General features: G+C 39.4%; 1 protein-coding gene across 1 annotated transcript in view; it reads right to left on the bottom strand.

Moving 5' to 3' along the window:
* The window catches only part of LOC117043606 (protein MMS22-like), a 69,606-nt gene that overhangs the window by 16,509 nt on the left and 34,722 nt on the right, over positions 1–18,375 (bottom strand). Inside the window, exons 14-16 of the mRNA XM_033143473.1 lie at positions 5,443–5,630; positions 3,201–3,351; positions 11–153 (exon numbers count right to left, since the gene is read on the bottom strand). Of these exons, the coding sequence (XP_032999364.1) occupies positions 11–153; positions 3,201–3,351; positions 5,443–5,630 (482 nt within the window). The remainder of the gene's footprint in view (positions 1–10; positions 154–3,200; positions 3,352–5,442; positions 5,631–18,375) is intronic.

Here is an 18,375-nt window from a genome sequence, read left to right on the forward strand (position 1 = left end):
GCATACTTACCAGCTGTACGTTCAGCATCTGTCCTGATCAAAGTATCAGGAGGCTGATCGATAAACATTTGCAAAACGCATCGAAACCAAGACCGTACCAACAAGGGTTGGTAGGACACTTGACCCATTCTAGTAAGAGCTTCAGACAATTCACTGCAGGAAAGAAAAATCAGTAAGAAAAAAATAAGTAGACAAATAGATAGGAAAGCCACCCTTTGTCCTCTTTTTTTGTACCTTTCCTCCTGTGTTTTCATATGTAACCCTCTGCCATTGCTTGTCACCAGGGGATACTCTGTGAGCACTGTGACACAAAATATCATGCCCTTTCCCTGCAGTAGTACGAGAAATGAAGCTGCAACAAATTCTAGAATCATAGCATTCTAGAGTTGGAAGGGACCCCAGAGGTCATCTAGTCTGACCCCCTGAAATGCAGGTATCTCAACCAAAGTATCCATGGCAGATGACCATCCAACTTCTGCTTAAAAACCTCCAAGGAAGGAGAGTCTGCCACATTCCAAGGAGGTCTGTCCACTGTCAAACAGCTGTTACTGTCAGAAAATTCTTCCTGATGTTTAGTCAGAATGTCCTTTCTTGTAACTAGAAGCCATTGGTTAGGGTCCCAGCCTCCAGAGCGGAAAAAACAAGCTTGCTCCATCTTCCATGTGACAGCCCTTTAGATATTTGAAGATGGCTATCGTATCTCCTCTCAGTCTCTTCTTTTCCAGGCCAAATGTATCTACTTCCCTTAACTACTCCTCATAAGGCTTGGTTTCCAGATCCTTTATCATCTTGGTTGCCCTCCTCTGCATGTGTTCCAGTTTGTCAATATCCTTCTTAAATTGTGGTGCCTAGAACTGGACAAAGTACGCCAGGTGTGGTCTGACCAAGGCAGAATAGAGCGGGACTATTACTTCCCATCATTGGGACCCTAGACCTCTGTTGATGTAGCCTAGAATTGTATTAGCATTTCTTCCTGCTGCACCACACTGTTGACTCGTGTTAAGCTTGTGGTCTACCAAGACCCCCTAGATTCTGTACACATGTACTACCAGTACATCTGCAAGCTCCTTTACTAGCCTTTGGCCCTGGGGATTTGATTCATTTAAGTAGCTAGTTGTTCCCTTACCACCTCTTCCCCTATCTTGGGCTGCAGCTCCCTCCTTGCATCCCTTATTCTGTTCGGCAGTGTTTTCCTTTTGAGTGACGACAGAGGCTAAGTATGTGTTCAGCAGTTCCATCTTCTCTCTTTCCCCCAATAGCATTCCTCTATCTTTTCCACGTGGAGGACTTACTACTTGCTTGATCTTCCTCTTGTTTTAAACAAACCTTTATTATTATTTTTAACCTCTGTTGCAAGCATGAGATCGTCCTGAGCTTTGGCCCTCCTGATCTTCTCCCCGAAACAGTTGGGAAATTGTATATACTCTTCCTTCATGACTGGAAGTGTCTGGCTACATAAGAGTGGGTCCCTTCCCTGTTATCCCACCTGATCCCTCTCTGGGATCCGACTCTGTGCTTATAGCCTCCTCTCTGGTCAACTCTCAGACTTCCTGGGGACCAGATGAGGCCCATCTCAACTGGGCTTTGCCCATTCCACTGCTGTGCCTATAGTCTTTTTGTTGACTCTGCTGCCAAAAATTGTGGCGTCTCTTTTGGGGAGGTGGAAAGCAGTTGCTTGGGCTGGCTGTATCAGACCCCTGAAATGAGGGCTAGATATTCCTACTTCAGAGACATACAGTACTGTAATTGCGTTGGAAAACAAATGTGAACACTATTTCTGATATAACTGAAAGACCTGAAACTTCGTAAATAATAGGGCAATTTGCACTAGTTGCCTCTGAGTTAGAACAGAGGGCATATTCTGAATATAAAGGCATGACACATTACTATGAATATATCAAATGGATCTCAAAACCAGGAACAAAAATCTTGCATGCACATGTACAAAGGAAACTGAGACAGGCCACTGACTCATCTAATTCAGTACAGTTTGTGCTGACTGGTAACAGCTCTCCAGTATTTCTTTTTATTTATTTATATAAATTTATTTTAAAAAATTAAAACAACAAGCACAAAACACAACAAAACAATACAAACAATACAAAACACTACAAAACTACAAAAAATACAAAAATAACAAAATTAAACACAAAAATACAAAAATCTTAACAAACAGTTATTAAACTATCCTTCTCACATTGCTCTCCAGTATTTCAACCATATTTCTTGTTTTTACCAGGAGGCAAGATATTAAATCAGGAGCTTTGTATTAGCTACCATTCTCTCCCTTTTAAATCATACAAGCTATCGTTACAATTTATGTCATTAAGGCTCAAGGTAAAACTCCCATTGATTTTAATGCTCTGGACATCTTCTTACATGTAAGCTCTGTGCCTTCTCCCACATATTTTGTTAAATCACTTATAAAGGCTGAGAACTGGAAGGGGTCTTGTGGGTTGTTTAGTTTAACCTGCCACCCTGAGGCAATATAGTCTAAATTTAAAGTGTGGCTGATGGATGCTTGTCTAGCTTGTTCTTAGTTTATGCCATTTTGAAAAATGTGCTATGAAATTCCTCGGTGGTGCAGCAAATTCCCACAATTGTGTGCCAAGTGAATTCATAACATCAGAGGAACTACCCAGAATTAGATACCTGCATCCTACAAATGATTCCCCAAATGGTTTGTACAGTGGCAGGTGCTATGAGATTCCGGTTGTCAATAAATAACAGTTGTCAGAACAACAAATGGAAGCAACGTGCCTCTGTAGAAATATTTATACTTTTATTGTACTTTTGACTAAGAGACTAGGACCCAAAGAACCTTGGTCCAAAGCCAAAGGGGACTTTCACTTCCTGAAAAGCAGGCCATCTATGTATACTGGCAAATGGAAAATTTCAAAAATAATTTGTGATATGGCATAGGATGGAGTTGGTTGTAAAAAAAGAAAAAAAAGTCAAAAATTCCTCTAGGCCAGTGCAAATACTTTATATCAACCCAAGGAAGTCTTTCCCAGCCAAACCTCTCATGTTTATGATTATTTCTTTACAAAATTACATAGTTGTACTTTCAACAAACAACTCACAGGCATCGTACAGTAAACTCTGAAGGCCACTGAAACAAAAACCAGTAAACCAGAGAATAAAACTTATGTCTAGAAAGCATCTGCTCTCACTTTGCCAAGTAAGTTTACATCACTCACCTGTTTTGTATTAAGTGGCTTAGATACCTTGAAACCGGCTCAGGGCAAACCATATCATCCCACCCAAACAACTGCATCATTGATAAAACTGGTTGAGGCTGAAGATCTGATGTACATGTGCTGGGGAAATCCAAAGCCAGTAAAGTAAAACCTATTTTTAAAAAGAAAGAAAGAAAGAAAGGGGAGAAATTAAGGGTAAAAGCATGCATTTTGTGTATTTCTGAAGCTCTTTTTCATAAAAAGGGCACACACACACACCCCCCAAAAAAACCCCCACAACACTAGTGAAATGCATTTGGGGACTCTGGAATCATGAGCAGAGTTCCAACTCGGGGAAAGGGGGAAAAAAGAGAAGAGAGATGGAACTCCTATTCCCTGCCAGACATTTGTCTGCTTAAAATCCATTTCCCCCCAATGCTGTTTTTCCACCTGCAGGGGCAATTACATACAAAAGGGGAAAGAATCATAAATGGCATTTTTTTTTTGTCTTCAAGAATTCTGAAGTTTGGAAACTAGTTTCTCATCCAATAAGGAATTCCTATCATCTTAAAGCTACATTTTGTAAGAAAGTGGAAACTCGTACACTTTTCGTGAGCAGAATGACCGTTATTGTGAGTTGAAACGTATTCTTTAAAAAACTGTAACAGGCTCCATATGTATACCCTTAGGCTGCATTCCTAACAGCACTTACCTGGGAGTAAGCCCCACTGAATTCAATAGGACACATACTCTTTTGCTGCCTCACACTAAGTTACGATTGTGCTGTTAGTACTATGGAAGTGCTTTCAATCAGGGCTCCATGAGCATCTACTGGGGTCCCACACATTCTTACAACCTTGCACCACAGGACTTTCATTCTCACCTCTTCTTCCCCAGTCACTCACTGCCACCTATTACCATATTTTTAAAATTTGCATGTGTGAGGCAGCAAAAGAGTATGTGTTGTAGTTCAGCAGAGTATCACAATGTGTTAGGGATATCATGACAGATGTTCCTCAGCCAAAAAAGGGGGGGTGTTGATATTTATATTTACTCATTATATTTTCTTATCATCGTTTGTAGCTCACACTTTCCCTTTCATTCTTCTAAACAGTTGAATTACATACATCACTATATCCCCAGTGCTAATTTTCACACAGCGATGTTAATTCAATGGGGTTTCTTTTCTTTTTTTTAACGAATATCTAAAGAAAACCAGAATGGACTTTTTGACGGGATACTAGGCTTCTGCCTTAGCATGATTTCCTTAACACAGCTGGCAAGTGGCAGAGTACTTCCTTTCTACAACATTCTTTTCTATTACTATTATATCTTAATTATTGCAAAGCTGCTGAAGTTCAAGGGTCTTTCTTTATTTCCATTATTGACCGGGTCTTTGAGAGCTCATAAAACTCAGTTCTTAATTCATGTTGGGGTAAAATACATTTAAATTCAAATCTGCCTTTCCAAATATTATTTAAATGGATTCAGTGTGCCATTATAGCTAGGCACAAGCCTTGTCAAATTGAAATATGCAGTATTACGATATAGAAATTTCATGGAAGAAATGATATTGTATCAAAATACAAAAGAACCAGATCAGCTGGGCACAGCTCCACTAAAGTCAAGGATCGGCACTATTATAGTTTACTCTCAATATGCTATTCCATCTGCTAGGATTTCGAGTAGCATTCCTACAACGTAAGACATCAGAAAAGAAGGTGGTAGTGTTTTGTTTTTAAATTGGGACGTCACACCATGTGCTTAAATGTTGTCTGATATATGCTTAGAAAGCCACTTACAAAATGAATATTATTATAATCTGAGAGAAACACCGGGGAGAAAGGAATTTCGAGAAACAGAAGAGCTATGAACAAACTCATTTAAGCTCTGAAAATATGCATCACATTTGATATGATGAAGCATTTAGCAGCATCAACCATTAACCTTGCAGAAAATTATAGCTCATATTTCAAATGTAACAAATGATAGCAGAAGAAAAGTGATACTCAAGTTGTGGATACAGAGACACCATATTAATAAGATGAGTACTCCAGAGTATTCAAATAATGTGTTGGTTTCTCTCTCTCCGTGTGTGTGTGTGTGTGTGTGTGTGTGTGTGTACATCCACCCACCCACGTAAAAATGCTGAACATCCCTATAAAAGTTCCATCATTTGCGGACAAATTAACTAACAGCTTCCAAAAGAAGTACAAGACGGTACCAAGGATGTAGAGGAGGATAGCCAAACTGCTGTACAGACCTGCAGCTGTATCTGCAAGCTGAGAACAAGGAGTCTGCAGCATTCTCTGGCTCTTCAAGAAGGGAAAGAAATTTCTCCAGAGAGCTCTGGCAACAGCAAGGTGGTGCTCTCTCGCCACCAACGACAACTGAGCATTTGGGCCTGAATTCCCTGAAGGCAGTCCCTGGTTTAAGTGTTTGTGCACAGTCCTAGGGAGAAACACAAATAATATTAGCATTCTATGTACTGGTGGTGGTGCAGAAACACACCTGAATTCCTTAGAAGTATTACTGTACGGACAGTATTTGCACTGTACAAAATGCAAGTACTGAAATATCATTTTCTATAATTAAAACCTTGATCCAAAGACATTTCTGCATACCAGCTATCTGATGGATAAATGATGGCATATTAAGCACCATAAAGTTAATGTTAATTACTGATGTCAACCATTAATTACGCACCTCTTAATGTGTCAGACCCAAATGAGAAACAGGCAGGCTCCAAAATGAATGCATGCATTTATCAACTGACAAGTCGGTCTGCTTACAAAGCCAGATCTTCTGCTATTAGTTAATTTGGTATGGAAGCATACAGGAATTGGAACTGGCACAGAAACAGTTATAATTTTAGGTAATGCATTTCCCCTTGAAGTTTTATTTATGAAGCCTCAGCACACGCACAAAAGAAAAAACACAAAAATGAAGATTTAACAGTTTTTAGATACATTGTGTGGTTTGGTTTTGAATCAATGCCCCCAGTTTTACTAGTGGAATAAGGACAGGAGTCACCACTATACACAACGTCAGTCTTTTCCAGAGACAATGTGGCATGAATTCAATAAAACACTCAATTTTCTTTGATTCTGTTAGTACCATTCCTACTACTTAATCTAATTTGGAAGTTGTGACTTTCTAAAGGTTCAATAGTGATGTGTCTGCAGGGAATCAATGTTCTCAGAGAAATGGGTGGAAGGAGGGGCGGGAAGCATTAATAAATTTGTCTGGCAGACTAGGATATGAGGCATTACTGTTTTTAGATGATCAACTAAATAACATGCTTATTAAAAACAATCTGTAGCAATGCACTATCATTCCTGCTCCTATTTATCTCCTGGTCAACTCAGCTGAGATTGTAGATTAAGACACAGGCAACATTACTACATTTGCTTTATTAAATTCTATAAAAAGCGGTCAAAGTATTTATTAGACAATGGCATATATCAAGGACAGTTAGATATCTCATAAAACTAATGTTGCTGGCAGGCCATAATCAGGGCTGAAACAGACAGGGGCTTTTCCATTTGTGAATTGCATTCCAGGCTTGACTACTCATTATTTTTTTTGTGAAAATTAAACAAGCTCAAACATTTTTAAAAAACAAACATTTTCTACCTAGCTGTTCATTCTTGTGTTGATTTTCTTGGAAGGACAAAGAAAATTGTGATACATTTATGGGAACAATGTTGACATGGCCAACTATTTTTTAGCCTGCATAGTTACTAACCTATGCAGGGATCATTTATGGAGTGAGTGTGAAAAAGAGAAGAAAGCAACTCTATCATATTTTCCCTTCTTCGTCACCTGTCACGGAGTGTGCTAGTCAGTAACCATATAGTTCAAAGTTGGAGTTACCTACTCGCGCTGGTGTGCTTCCAAACTGCTAGGTTGGCAGGAGCTGGGAAAAAGCAATGGGAGCTGTTGCCATTCAAATTTTCCTCTCAATTAGAACTACAAAATTAAATAGCGATAACACTGTTCCTGTTCCACTATTACAAAAGCTGAAACCCTTTCAAGTATTTAACGTCATAGATCAGTTCAGCATTTTTCAGAAGTGTATTTACTTAGCAGTAAGGGCTCTTCTTCTAACTGTGGCCTCTTGTGCTGCAGTGGGAACCATTATGGAAGATCTTCCAACCTTAGTTCTTTCAAGGGGAAAGGGATTTTGAAATGTCCCTGCGCACAAATAAAACTAACATGCAGCATTTTATCTTTTTGATGTTTCCTTCTCTCATTCGTCAGTATTTTGTCATAATAAAAGCTTACTGAACTGTAGAAATTGTGAATTAAAGGGACATGATTATGACACGTAATATGGTTTCATTCAAAAGATGCATACATCACCCAAACCAAATGTATTGCCTGTTGTCAACACTCAGCTCAGACAGCCTTCTGAACTGCCTGAATACAGATTTATTGAAAAGCTTGGTTACTTTGTCATCTCTGACTTCAGGATATATCCACATATCAGTACAAAATTCAGAAGATCTGAAGCAAAAGGGATACTCCAAGTTTAAACAGCACATCCGCAAGTCTAGAATTAGATCCAAATGTCATATCCATGTTTATATAATTTTAAATATTAGTCAAATAAATTAAACTATGCATTAAACACACATATTTTAAACTATGTATAATATGTGCATTGTTAATATTTTGAATAAAGTCATGCCTAGAAGGGATATAAGCTATAGTACAAAGTATATGATAAATATGTACACATTAAAACTTTGACAGAAAATGTACAATGATTAGTGAACACTGATTTACAATCCAAGTAAACAGTTGACTACATGCACACTAGTTTACACTAGTGCATGATTTCTCCATATTTATTGAATCTGACAGTGGGTGGGGTGTGGGGGAGAAAGGCAAAGTAATGAAATCAGTATAGCCTCTCTGGGTTGGGTTTAGAAGGCATTCTGAAAAGCTGGTACTGGCAGACTCAGAAGCTTAGGCTGCATACACACTCCTGTTTACTGTGCAAGCTGTGCTCTCCCCATTACTGGTTTGGGAAGTGGTGAACACATGACATTAGCATAGGCGTGCACACATGGTGTGCCCAGGTACACTGTAATATTATACTGAGCGGCATCTCGGCTCCTTCAGCTGCCACAATCCACTCAGAAGTTGGGAGCGCAGAGAGACAAAGGCAGAATAAAAAGGCTGGAATGGATCTGTAGCTTCTATACCAAATATTGTGCATGAACTTTCCTTCTACAGTGGTACTTACGTATCCATCTGGTTACGAAAACTTCGGGATGCATAAGCGGCAAACCCAGAAGTATTTTTCCGGGTTTTTGCCGCACGTGCATGCGCAGAAGCACTCTACCACCACATGTGCAGAAGCGGTCTCTCTGGTTGCGAAAACCTCGGGATCCAGCCGGAACTCTGGAATGGATCCCGTCCTCAACCAGAGGTACCACTGTACTGTACTAATGAGAGGTTGCTTTCAAAAAATGAAACAAGTGGTATTGTTATAAGCAGAGAGTGGTATGTTGGTTTGTAAGGGCTAGATCCACCTAAGTTTAAGACCCATGGGAAGCCACTGCTTAACAGAGCATTCCTATACATATCTGCTCATAAGTAGCCCTTGAAAGATGATAAAGTAGCAAGTGAAATATTTAATGTTCTTGAAGGAATCTATGTATAGTAGTAGTATAGTATTGTTTGTGTAACTTATCTTCCTTTTTAGCAAAAGCTTTTTTATTAGACACCAGCCATTCACTTCTCAGATTGCTCTCTACAGCAAGTGATAGACAACAGAGCTAATATTCAGTCATTCAGAGACAACGTTAGGCTTGCTTAAACCTATAGCAGCAGCTCTGAGACACCATGAACTGATAGTTTATGAGATCAAAGCCACCATCAACAATGTGAACTCTGCCTCGTCACATTAACAGGAAACTGTTTTACGAGTTCCACCACTGGGCATCAATTTAACAAGTTCCAACACCAGCTAAGCTGTAAAACTGAATGTAATTCATTTAGTGACCCGCGCATGGGGGGAAGCAATATGTAGGTGAAAACGTCTCACAGTGGAAAAAATGCTTTGATTTGCACCATTCATGTGACTGAACAAAGAACTTAAGCACTCACTGGCTTTTATTGCCAAATGCACTAAACATTCATTATTATACGAGCGGAACCCACTGCTTTAGAGACCTGTTTGATAAAATAGAAGCGATAGAATAAATATTACATTTTTATCATGAACACAACTTGTCCATTAGGTTTAAATTATGGACTCGCTTCATGTTTAGAATGATCATCATTTTTAGCAGAATCCATTTCACTCTGCTTTCTCATATCTTTCAAAATGTACACATGGGAATTTTACACACATGGGTATGAGACAGATAACCTGCTTTTCCCATCTGATATCTTAGCAAAAATATTACCTGTGCCTTCCACTATTATCTACCCCACTGGAGCAGAATGGAGGGAGTTAAACCAACACCAACTAAATAAATCCAGCAGGCCTTACTTAGGGACATTGTATACAATTAGCAAATTAGAAGTTGTAAAAAATTTCTTAGGCTGTACTACACTTAGCTACAGGTGGCAGTGGAACGTTCCATGTTTGGATGCTTCCCGTGGAGGGAAAATGAAAGGCCATTTGGCTTATTAAAACAGTTTGTGAGGGCAGGTTGCCTCCTTCTAATACTGTCAATTTCTATGGGGAGGTGTGCTCAAACATTTGATTCCCTCACGGAGCCAGAAGTAGCAGCTTTAGTTCTACCACTTGATTCTACTGACCAGGGATGGCCCAATACATTTCACTACCTGGGGGAAATGACAAGGCAGACATGCACGCACACCGTTACAAGTACATAAACCAATTGGCAGGTGATGCTTACTTTAACATGGGATACAGGACGGTGTTCTCTACTGCACCTGAGGGAAACAGGTTAGCATGGGAGGTGCAGGATAAGCTGTGTGGCAAACTCCCACAGATGCTCCACAGTTCTCAGCATTTTACTAGTTTATTAAATTTAACTATTTGTATTATTATAAAACTGCAGGAGGCAGTGGAGGATAGGGGTGCCTGGCGTGCTCTGGTCCATGGGGTCATGAAGAGTCGGACACGACTGAACAACAACATTATTATAAAACAGCCCGGTAACATTGTTCTCTGGGCAGCTTACGGCATAAAAGAGTAAGATACGACTGGAAAGAAAGTAAAATAAAGATTCCAGCATCTGCCAACTCAATCTGCCTTGAGTGATTTCTTATCGATAAATCCTTGCACTCCTAGGGTGAAGCTCATATTCTGGCAGCAGTGGCATCATGCGCATAACATTTCTCATCGGCAGGAAGCCTCTATATGCAGCACACCAAACACATGTTTCTTTGGTAATGGGATACTTATCTGGTCTATAAACCAAGGGTGGGGAACCTGTGACCCCTCCAGATGTTGTTTGATTACAACTCTCACTATCTCCAACCAATGGCCATTCTGGAGGAGGCTGATTGGAGGCCAGCAACATCTGGAAGGCCACAGGCTTCCCATTCCTGATCTAAACAGTAGAAACAGAAACAGTAGAAACAGTAGCTCTCTGAGATGCGAAGGAAGTCAAAACTGTAGCTGCCAATACAAACTCTTACTATTTAAAATCGTAGCAGCTATTAGACAAGAAACTGCAAGGCATTGCATTATTACATTTCTAAGATGTTTTCCTTATCTTGCTTCTTGAAATTTGAGGGTAGGAGGGGGGAATGGGGAAAAACCAATGAATGGAAATGCAAATAAAGGCTGCCATCCCTTCTAGGGTTAATGGGTGCTTTTGTAAGATTTTAGGTCAGATTAACCTTTTGCTCACAATAGGGCTGGTTATCGGTTTTATTTTTTACTGACTTTTAATGCTTCTAGAAAGGAGGGGAGGAAATCAATATCACGCGAGACAAAGGGGCTCTCGAGGCTCTGGCTGTACCAGCTTTTGGTTTGGCTTCACACACAATCCTGCAGCATGCTGCGGCTGGGAAGGATTAGGCTGCTTGTGTTGAGTAAACCGATGATACTCAATAAACAGTTTCTGTTGTAAACCCCTTAGGACCTGCAAAGCCACACTAGTTGGCATTAGACCAGATAAGCTGCCGAACCAGCTGTAATCTCATTTAGACCTGAGCTGATCCTCCTGTCCTTTCACTCTACAGGATCAACGGAAACCACTGAGGAAGCAGCAGTATTATAGCGGCACTGCTTGCTGGATGTAGCAAACATTTCATAAATTCCTCTCCTTGAAGCAAGTCTGCATATAATCTGCACGGAGGCAGAGAAATCAATGGATTTCTGAATTCATTAGAACTCTTATTATGGCAGGGTAAATGTTTCTCTTTATGGAAGGGCAGCCGTTGCTAGTTGGTTCTGCAAACCTCTTATTGCTGACCATTTCTCATTTTGCCAATGCTTTGCATTTGTGCTACCCTTTAGGATAAAAATTAACTTCCATGCAAGTTTATTAAAAATAAGAAGGTGCACTGTAAATAAACAGAGCAACCAAGGCCACACTTATTTATCCATCTACCTGAGTGAATGTGTCATAGAATGTAATGTGACTTACTTTAGAGGAGACAGGTACAAGACTGCACTGTCACACATGTTACTGCAAATACAGAGCATCCCTTATATAAAATAATTAGTTATACCTCATAAGGTTTTATTTCTGTTAGTAACCAAAACTATTATTTGGACTGAGATAAGACAAAAAAAAATCAATGCTGTTTTCAAATATTATAACAGTTAACAGGCTAAAAGCATCAACTAAGAGGAATGGCTATAGCTCAGTGGAAGAGTGTATGCTTTGCACTGAAAATGCCCCAGGTTCAATCTCCAGAATCTCTAAAGAGTGTTTGGAGACAGCTGCTGCCAGTCAGTGTCAACCTTACTAAGCTAGATGGATTCTGTATGAAGCAGTTTCTTATGTTCCCATTAAAAACAAAAGTATAAATGCTATGCTTGATAAAGAAGGCACAAAGGCACAGAAATACAGCTTATCATGTAATAAGGATTTCCCCCACATGGTTACCAGCTCCTCAAATGTAGTGCAAGTTTTCCCTATCATGCTTTCTTATGTATAACAAAGAAGGACTCTCTACCAAGTGGTAAGAGTTCACTTTATTTTCCATGTGGTTTGATTGCCATCTGTATTCACCCAAACAGAATTTCCAGGTCTCAGTGAAGACAACTTCCAGTTTCCTTAACAGTAACAGTCCCATAGTCAAGTCTTCCCCATCCCTCTCTGCCCTTTAGGCTCCCAGTAGACAAGGATGTTGAGTGCACAATGGGACCAGGGAGGGCAACGCTGCTGTAATGCCTGCTGTTGAACTTGACATGATAAAAAAAAGATTCTCCAGGTCATTATCTGCCAATCCCAAATACAGAACAACCACATCTTCTTAATAAGAATTATACAAAGAATACTCCTGAAGAGGTACAGTAAATTATTTTTAAAACCCTATTCAGGAGGACTCACCCATGAGTTGAATCAACATGTGAGTGGGGTCGCACTAACTATTCGTCTGCAGTGAAAGTACTGCCAGTATATTGCATTGAATTAATCTGACCTCCTGTAGTTATGAAAGGGTGAGCAATATTAGAAAAATCAGGATTCTCCCAACCATTACTTTCCAGTAATTAAATGATTGTGTTAAATAGGACTTCAGTACTTCAGAGAGAGAAAAAACACCAATTTCATTAAGACTCGAAATTTACTTAGTGCAAATTTTGTAAAGCGACACAACATGTCACAATAAGGCAGCCCTGGTGTTGCATCTGAAAACATTAAATCTGGTCCCAAGCCATGCACATCAGAGTGAAAGAGCTTGTATGCAACTAGCCCATTTCCCCCACCAAAGTAAGTTGGAAAACATATCCCTTTTCATAATGGCAGAGATTTCAGCATAGCAACACGAATGCTCCATCAAGTCTATACCAATTTCCATATGTTGTCAGCGCACACCATGCAGGTCAGATGTGTGTTACAGTGCAGAGGGGTCAGGTCAGATGCGCATTACAGATGCTGCAAATTGGCATTGACCCACTGTAGACTGCTACAGCAGACATGCCCTGCTCATTAATCTTCATCCACCTCTCTGGCATACTTGGACTGAATGCAGCCAGCAGAATTTAGATTGATCCTCAAGCTGATCCAGCACTTGAGCATAAAGACTGCTAGTCTGAACAGATCCACTTAGGATCAATTGAGTGCTGGTATGAGTTTCCAGTTTTCCACTTCTGATCTGTGTTTAGATCAACTGTGATTCCAGATTTTAGATAACTGTACATGTTATCCAAAACAACCATTACTTATGAGAACTGACACAACCCCTCATAGTCTCTACATTTCAACTCTTAATGAAATGATTTGAAGGAACAGAATTAAAGGGTGCTTCTTGCCCTCTCCAATATGAAGATTAATAAAAGCATCCTATCATCTACGGATATGTGACAGAAATTACTTTATAGCTCCTGCACAATCACTTAAAGCCATTCAGTGTGTTAATGTTTCACCTCTCTCCAACTCATTCTTCAGAGGTAAAGGAGTCCCATTTAACATAATCACTTAATAACTGCAAAGTGATGGGTATCAGAACCCTAATTCTTCTAATATTTGCCAAAACCAGCTCTTTTGTAATAACAATAACACCATGATAGCAAACTGTAAATCTGTGTAATTATACTTTAATTGTATTGTGAGGCATGCATTAATCACAAAGTTTAAGTGCCAAGGATGGAATTATAATAATTCTGTAAAACAAATTTAAGCTAGCTAAGTAGGTCAAAACCACTAGCATGCAACAGGAGACCTCTGGGAATTTATCAGTTAATGGCTATTTATGTGCAAATGAGTGCCCTACAACCCTCCAAAATCCTGTGTAGCCGAAGGGTATTTCTGTTAACCAGGAGCATGCTAACTGCTGAGGCATAAATTAAACCATTTATTGGAATTATTTTAATTCCTACCACCCCCCTCACTAGCTGCACAATTTACAGTGTTAATTTACATGAAGACAGAGCTGCTAAGGACTTGGGAGATAGAGCTACTAAGGACTTTTTTTCAGAAATGTTCCTGTTTAGAAAATAACTTCCACTGAAGCAGCATTCTGCTCTCAGTTTCCCAGCCTTCTAAAGGGTGTCTGAAGTCATTAAAAATTCCAGAGGTTCAGCGCCACACTGCAATACAGCAAAACCCTTTTGTAATGAACTCTAATGAAGTGAAATTCAGTCTTGTGTCCCTTCCACCCGTTTCAAACTTAAAAGGCAACAATGAAGCTCAAGAGGGTTTCTATCAACTACCGTTTTTTTTCTGTCATAACGTTCATAATGCAGACATATCAAAGGCTTTCACTGTTAAAGACTGAACTGAATGTCAGGGTGGTGGTGAAGTTTGTTTTAAACAAGGAACCAAATTTAAGAAACTTTATTTCATTTGTGCAGTTCCAGTTTAAGAACAAAAGCAACAACATGCTTGAAAATAGTATTTAAAAGTAGCCTCACCCTTTGCTCATCTATCACCCATTCTCAGGCAGCAGAGCACTTTCCCCCTAGAGACCCCCATAGGCAAAGGAGAGGAGCAATTTTTGCCTTCCACAGATCTTCTCCCATAGACCTGATTGTGGCTAAGTGATCTTTAATAACATTGCAGATTGCTTTTGAGGGGAGGAAGGGGAGCGAGGCAAGCTCATGGACCTGCTATATTAGAATTACCCTGTTCTCTTTCCTACTAAGAGACAGGGAGAAGTGTTCCCTGTAAAGCTGAGCAAAATTTTATAAAAATGTTTTTGGTACCAGTCCTGAACCATAATGTCACCCTGGGGAATCCTTGGGGCATTCCAAACTATTTTTTCCAGCCTTTGAGAAAAGGTGTGTGCATTTCAGAAAAGCCAACTTTTTAGAAATGTTCTCTCCACTTTTCTGTATTTCAGTTCCTCCTATTTTTTATTTATTTATTTATACATTTCCCATAATAAATCACTTCCCTCAGGACTTCCTAGTCCATTCCCCCATGGCATTCTAATCAAACCTTATTTTGCTGCATATCCTTTTCTTCCATCCTATCTTGTCCTATAAATATCCCTTATTGTCGGTAAATGCTGCTCAAACTGTTGTTCCTACTTGTAAGTTAAATATTATATCTTTTTAAATATTCTCCCAAGTATTTCCACTCATCCGTAACCTGAGTTTCATCTTGCTTTCTTATTTTCACTGTCATGTATGCTAGCTCTGGGTGTTTCAATTCATTTTGCCATTGTTCTTTGGTTGGGATTTCTCTTTCCTTCCTTTTTTGGCATATATTATTCTGGCTGCAAGCGGTTGCATATGCCTTTTCAGGGATATTGACATATGTTATGCCTAGTAGGAAGGTCTCAAGTTTTGGGGAAAACGTAAATTTAAAAATCTGTTTTAGTTCTACAAAGATCAATTCCCAATAATCCTTGGCTTGATTACACGTCCACCAAATGTGCATTAGGGTTCCCTCTTGACACTTCCAGCACAGTTTTCACCTCTTGACACTTCCAGCACAGTTTGGATATTTAAAAATACATTTTTACCATCTTGCTGGGTGTCAAGTACCACCCGTACATTATCATTTATAGGTTTTCTTTAATAATATAGCAGGCTGAAAAATTCACACACACACACACCCTAATTTCTCCCACTTTGATAATTCTATATTATGGCCAATATCTATCGCCCAGTGGGTCATTATTGCTTTTACCGTTTAGTCTTTGGTCTCCCACTCCAATAAGTTTTTATATATTTTATATATTAATTTTGTTTTTTCCCCTAAAACAATTATTTCAAATTTTGAGCCCCCTTCCACTAATCCTTTTTCTTTTAAAAATATTTCATTCAATTGAATATATTGGAATCATTACAATATTGATAATCCATTCTTATATCTCCTTTCTTTTAGTCTTGCTCTTCCTTCTTTAAATTCTATAAAGTCCTTATATGTACCCCCCTTATTTCCCATACCCCCGATACCCCCCCCCTCAGTAGGTGATATCCAGCGTGCTGGTTTCCTTTCCAAAAAGTCTTTATATCTCAACCAGACAATGTACAAGCTTCTTATCACATGATTTTGGAAACCTTTGTGTGCTTTGATTTTGTCATACTTAGAGGGATTCTACTCCATTTTTCTAGGTCCTTTTCGATATCGTTCCATTTTTTTGAGTAGTTGTCTTGGAAAAGATTCAGCTTTTTGGCTGTGAGTCATATCCCCAAACATATAACCCCCCCCCCCCAATTTTAATTCCTGATATAGCTTCCAGTCTTTCTTTAACATGTGGTTCTAAATTTTTAACTATCACCTTAGTCTTTTCCTTATTTATATAAAATCCAGCTAGGTTGCCAAATGTTGTTATCATTTCCAATGCCTCTGGGAAACTTTTCAATGGGTGCTCCAACATCATCACTGCATCATTGGCGAAGGCTTTCAGCTTATAGGCTTGCTGTCCTACTCAGATTCCACTTATATCATTGTCCTCTTGTATTGTTCTGGCTAAGACTTTCAATATTAAAATGAAGAGCGATGGCAACAGGGGGCAACCTTCTTTAGTTCCTTTCTTGAAGCTGCATTTCTCTGCTTATTACATTAATTATATTAATATATTATTTTATTATATTGGCCCATTTTCAGTGTATATTGCTTTTATCACATTGATAAATTCTGTTCCAAACTTCATAGTCTCTGTTGTTTTTCTCATAAAAGTCCATGAGACACTGTCCAAGAATACCACTGTTGCTTCTTGCATTTCAGTTCCTTCTAACTTCCATCCAATCTTTATTTTGTGTGTGTGTGTGTGTGTGTGTTTATGTGTTGTATTCCATGTGTACACACATATACACAACTCAGATAACACATCATGCATCTGATGAAGTGCATTCTGACCCATGAACTGAAAAATTTAAAAGCGCACAGAGTTTTCTCAAATAACTCAACTGGCATCAGAACAGAATACCGGGGGTGGGGGGTGGGGGGTGCAGATCTGATCACAGATCTGTCAACAAGCAAAGGTGCTAAGATCGATGCCCAAAGTACACTAAACATAACCAGACAAACACAGCAGTGTTCAAATCATCCTTCAAATTGCTGAAATCCAAGGTCAGTACTCTCCATGTTATTTAATAGAATTATAGAATAGTAGAGTTGGAAGGGATCCCCAAGAGTCATCTAGTCCAACCCCCTGCAATGCAGGAATCCATGACAGGTGGCCACCCAAGTTCTGTTTAAAAACCTCCAGTGGAGGAAACAGCAAGCTTTCAATCAAGTTTATCCTCTGGAATCACAGTTCTAAAACCAGCACAAACTGTTCCCAAAGAGACAGAATAAATAAAAGAATGTGCTTATCTTTTGAATAAAAAATGAAGGCAGAATATCTTAGCGTAGCCCTCATTACCAAAGCCTCCTTTCCCAGGTTTTTTTTTTTTTTTTAATAAAGGACTATTACAACCTAGAAATGCACGTTGTTATTTCCCCCATCTTTCCATTTTTGTTTGTACTGGAGAAAAGACACACATGCATTTCTTCTCTTTCCAGTTTCTAGAACACTAAAAATAATTAAAAGTGTATCATCACCATAGATTTGTCAACGCCATTGCCACTTCTAGCGTTAAGGCTGCCAGTAGGAGGCAGCATCAACTCTGACAGCAGCCACCGGGTGCAGGCAGTGCAGACTGGTTGGGAACTTGCTTCATTCTTCTGTCATTATATAAGCAAGATGACACTGTTCTCTAATCCAGCCAAAGCTGATAAGTACCATCAACCTGTCACTTCCTACATTTCAAATTCTAACACTGCAGCATCAAAGAGTTTTTTACATTTCGATTTCTTTTGCTGGCAGCAGTCAGTAGCCTCTCGTTCTCCCACGGTGTTCTAATACAGCATTTGCACACCGGGGTTACTCCCAGCCTGAATAGCAGGTCATCCCCTACTCACTGAGCTCATCTGTGGCCCATGTGCTAGGCAATTTAGATCCAATCAGCCCTTATTTAGCTCAAGAGTAATGAGCAGCATAGTGACACAGACTTAAGCCTGACCCTCAGGACACTGCTCATCAAGCAGTAAAACTGTGACAAAATCATTCATCTTCCACCCGCTGGCAAGAAATAATACTCGCACTCACTGTATTACTTTTCAAGATAGGAAGGGTGGGGGGGACTCCTGAA

Source organism: Lacerta agilis, chromosome 3 (genome assembly GCF_009819535.1).
Source record: "Lacerta agilis isolate rLacAgi1 chromosome 3, rLacAgi1.pri, whole genome shotgun sequence".
In the NCBI taxonomy this organism is placed as follows: domain Eukaryota; kingdom Metazoa; phylum Chordata; class Lepidosauria; order Squamata; family Lacertidae; genus Lacerta; species Lacerta agilis.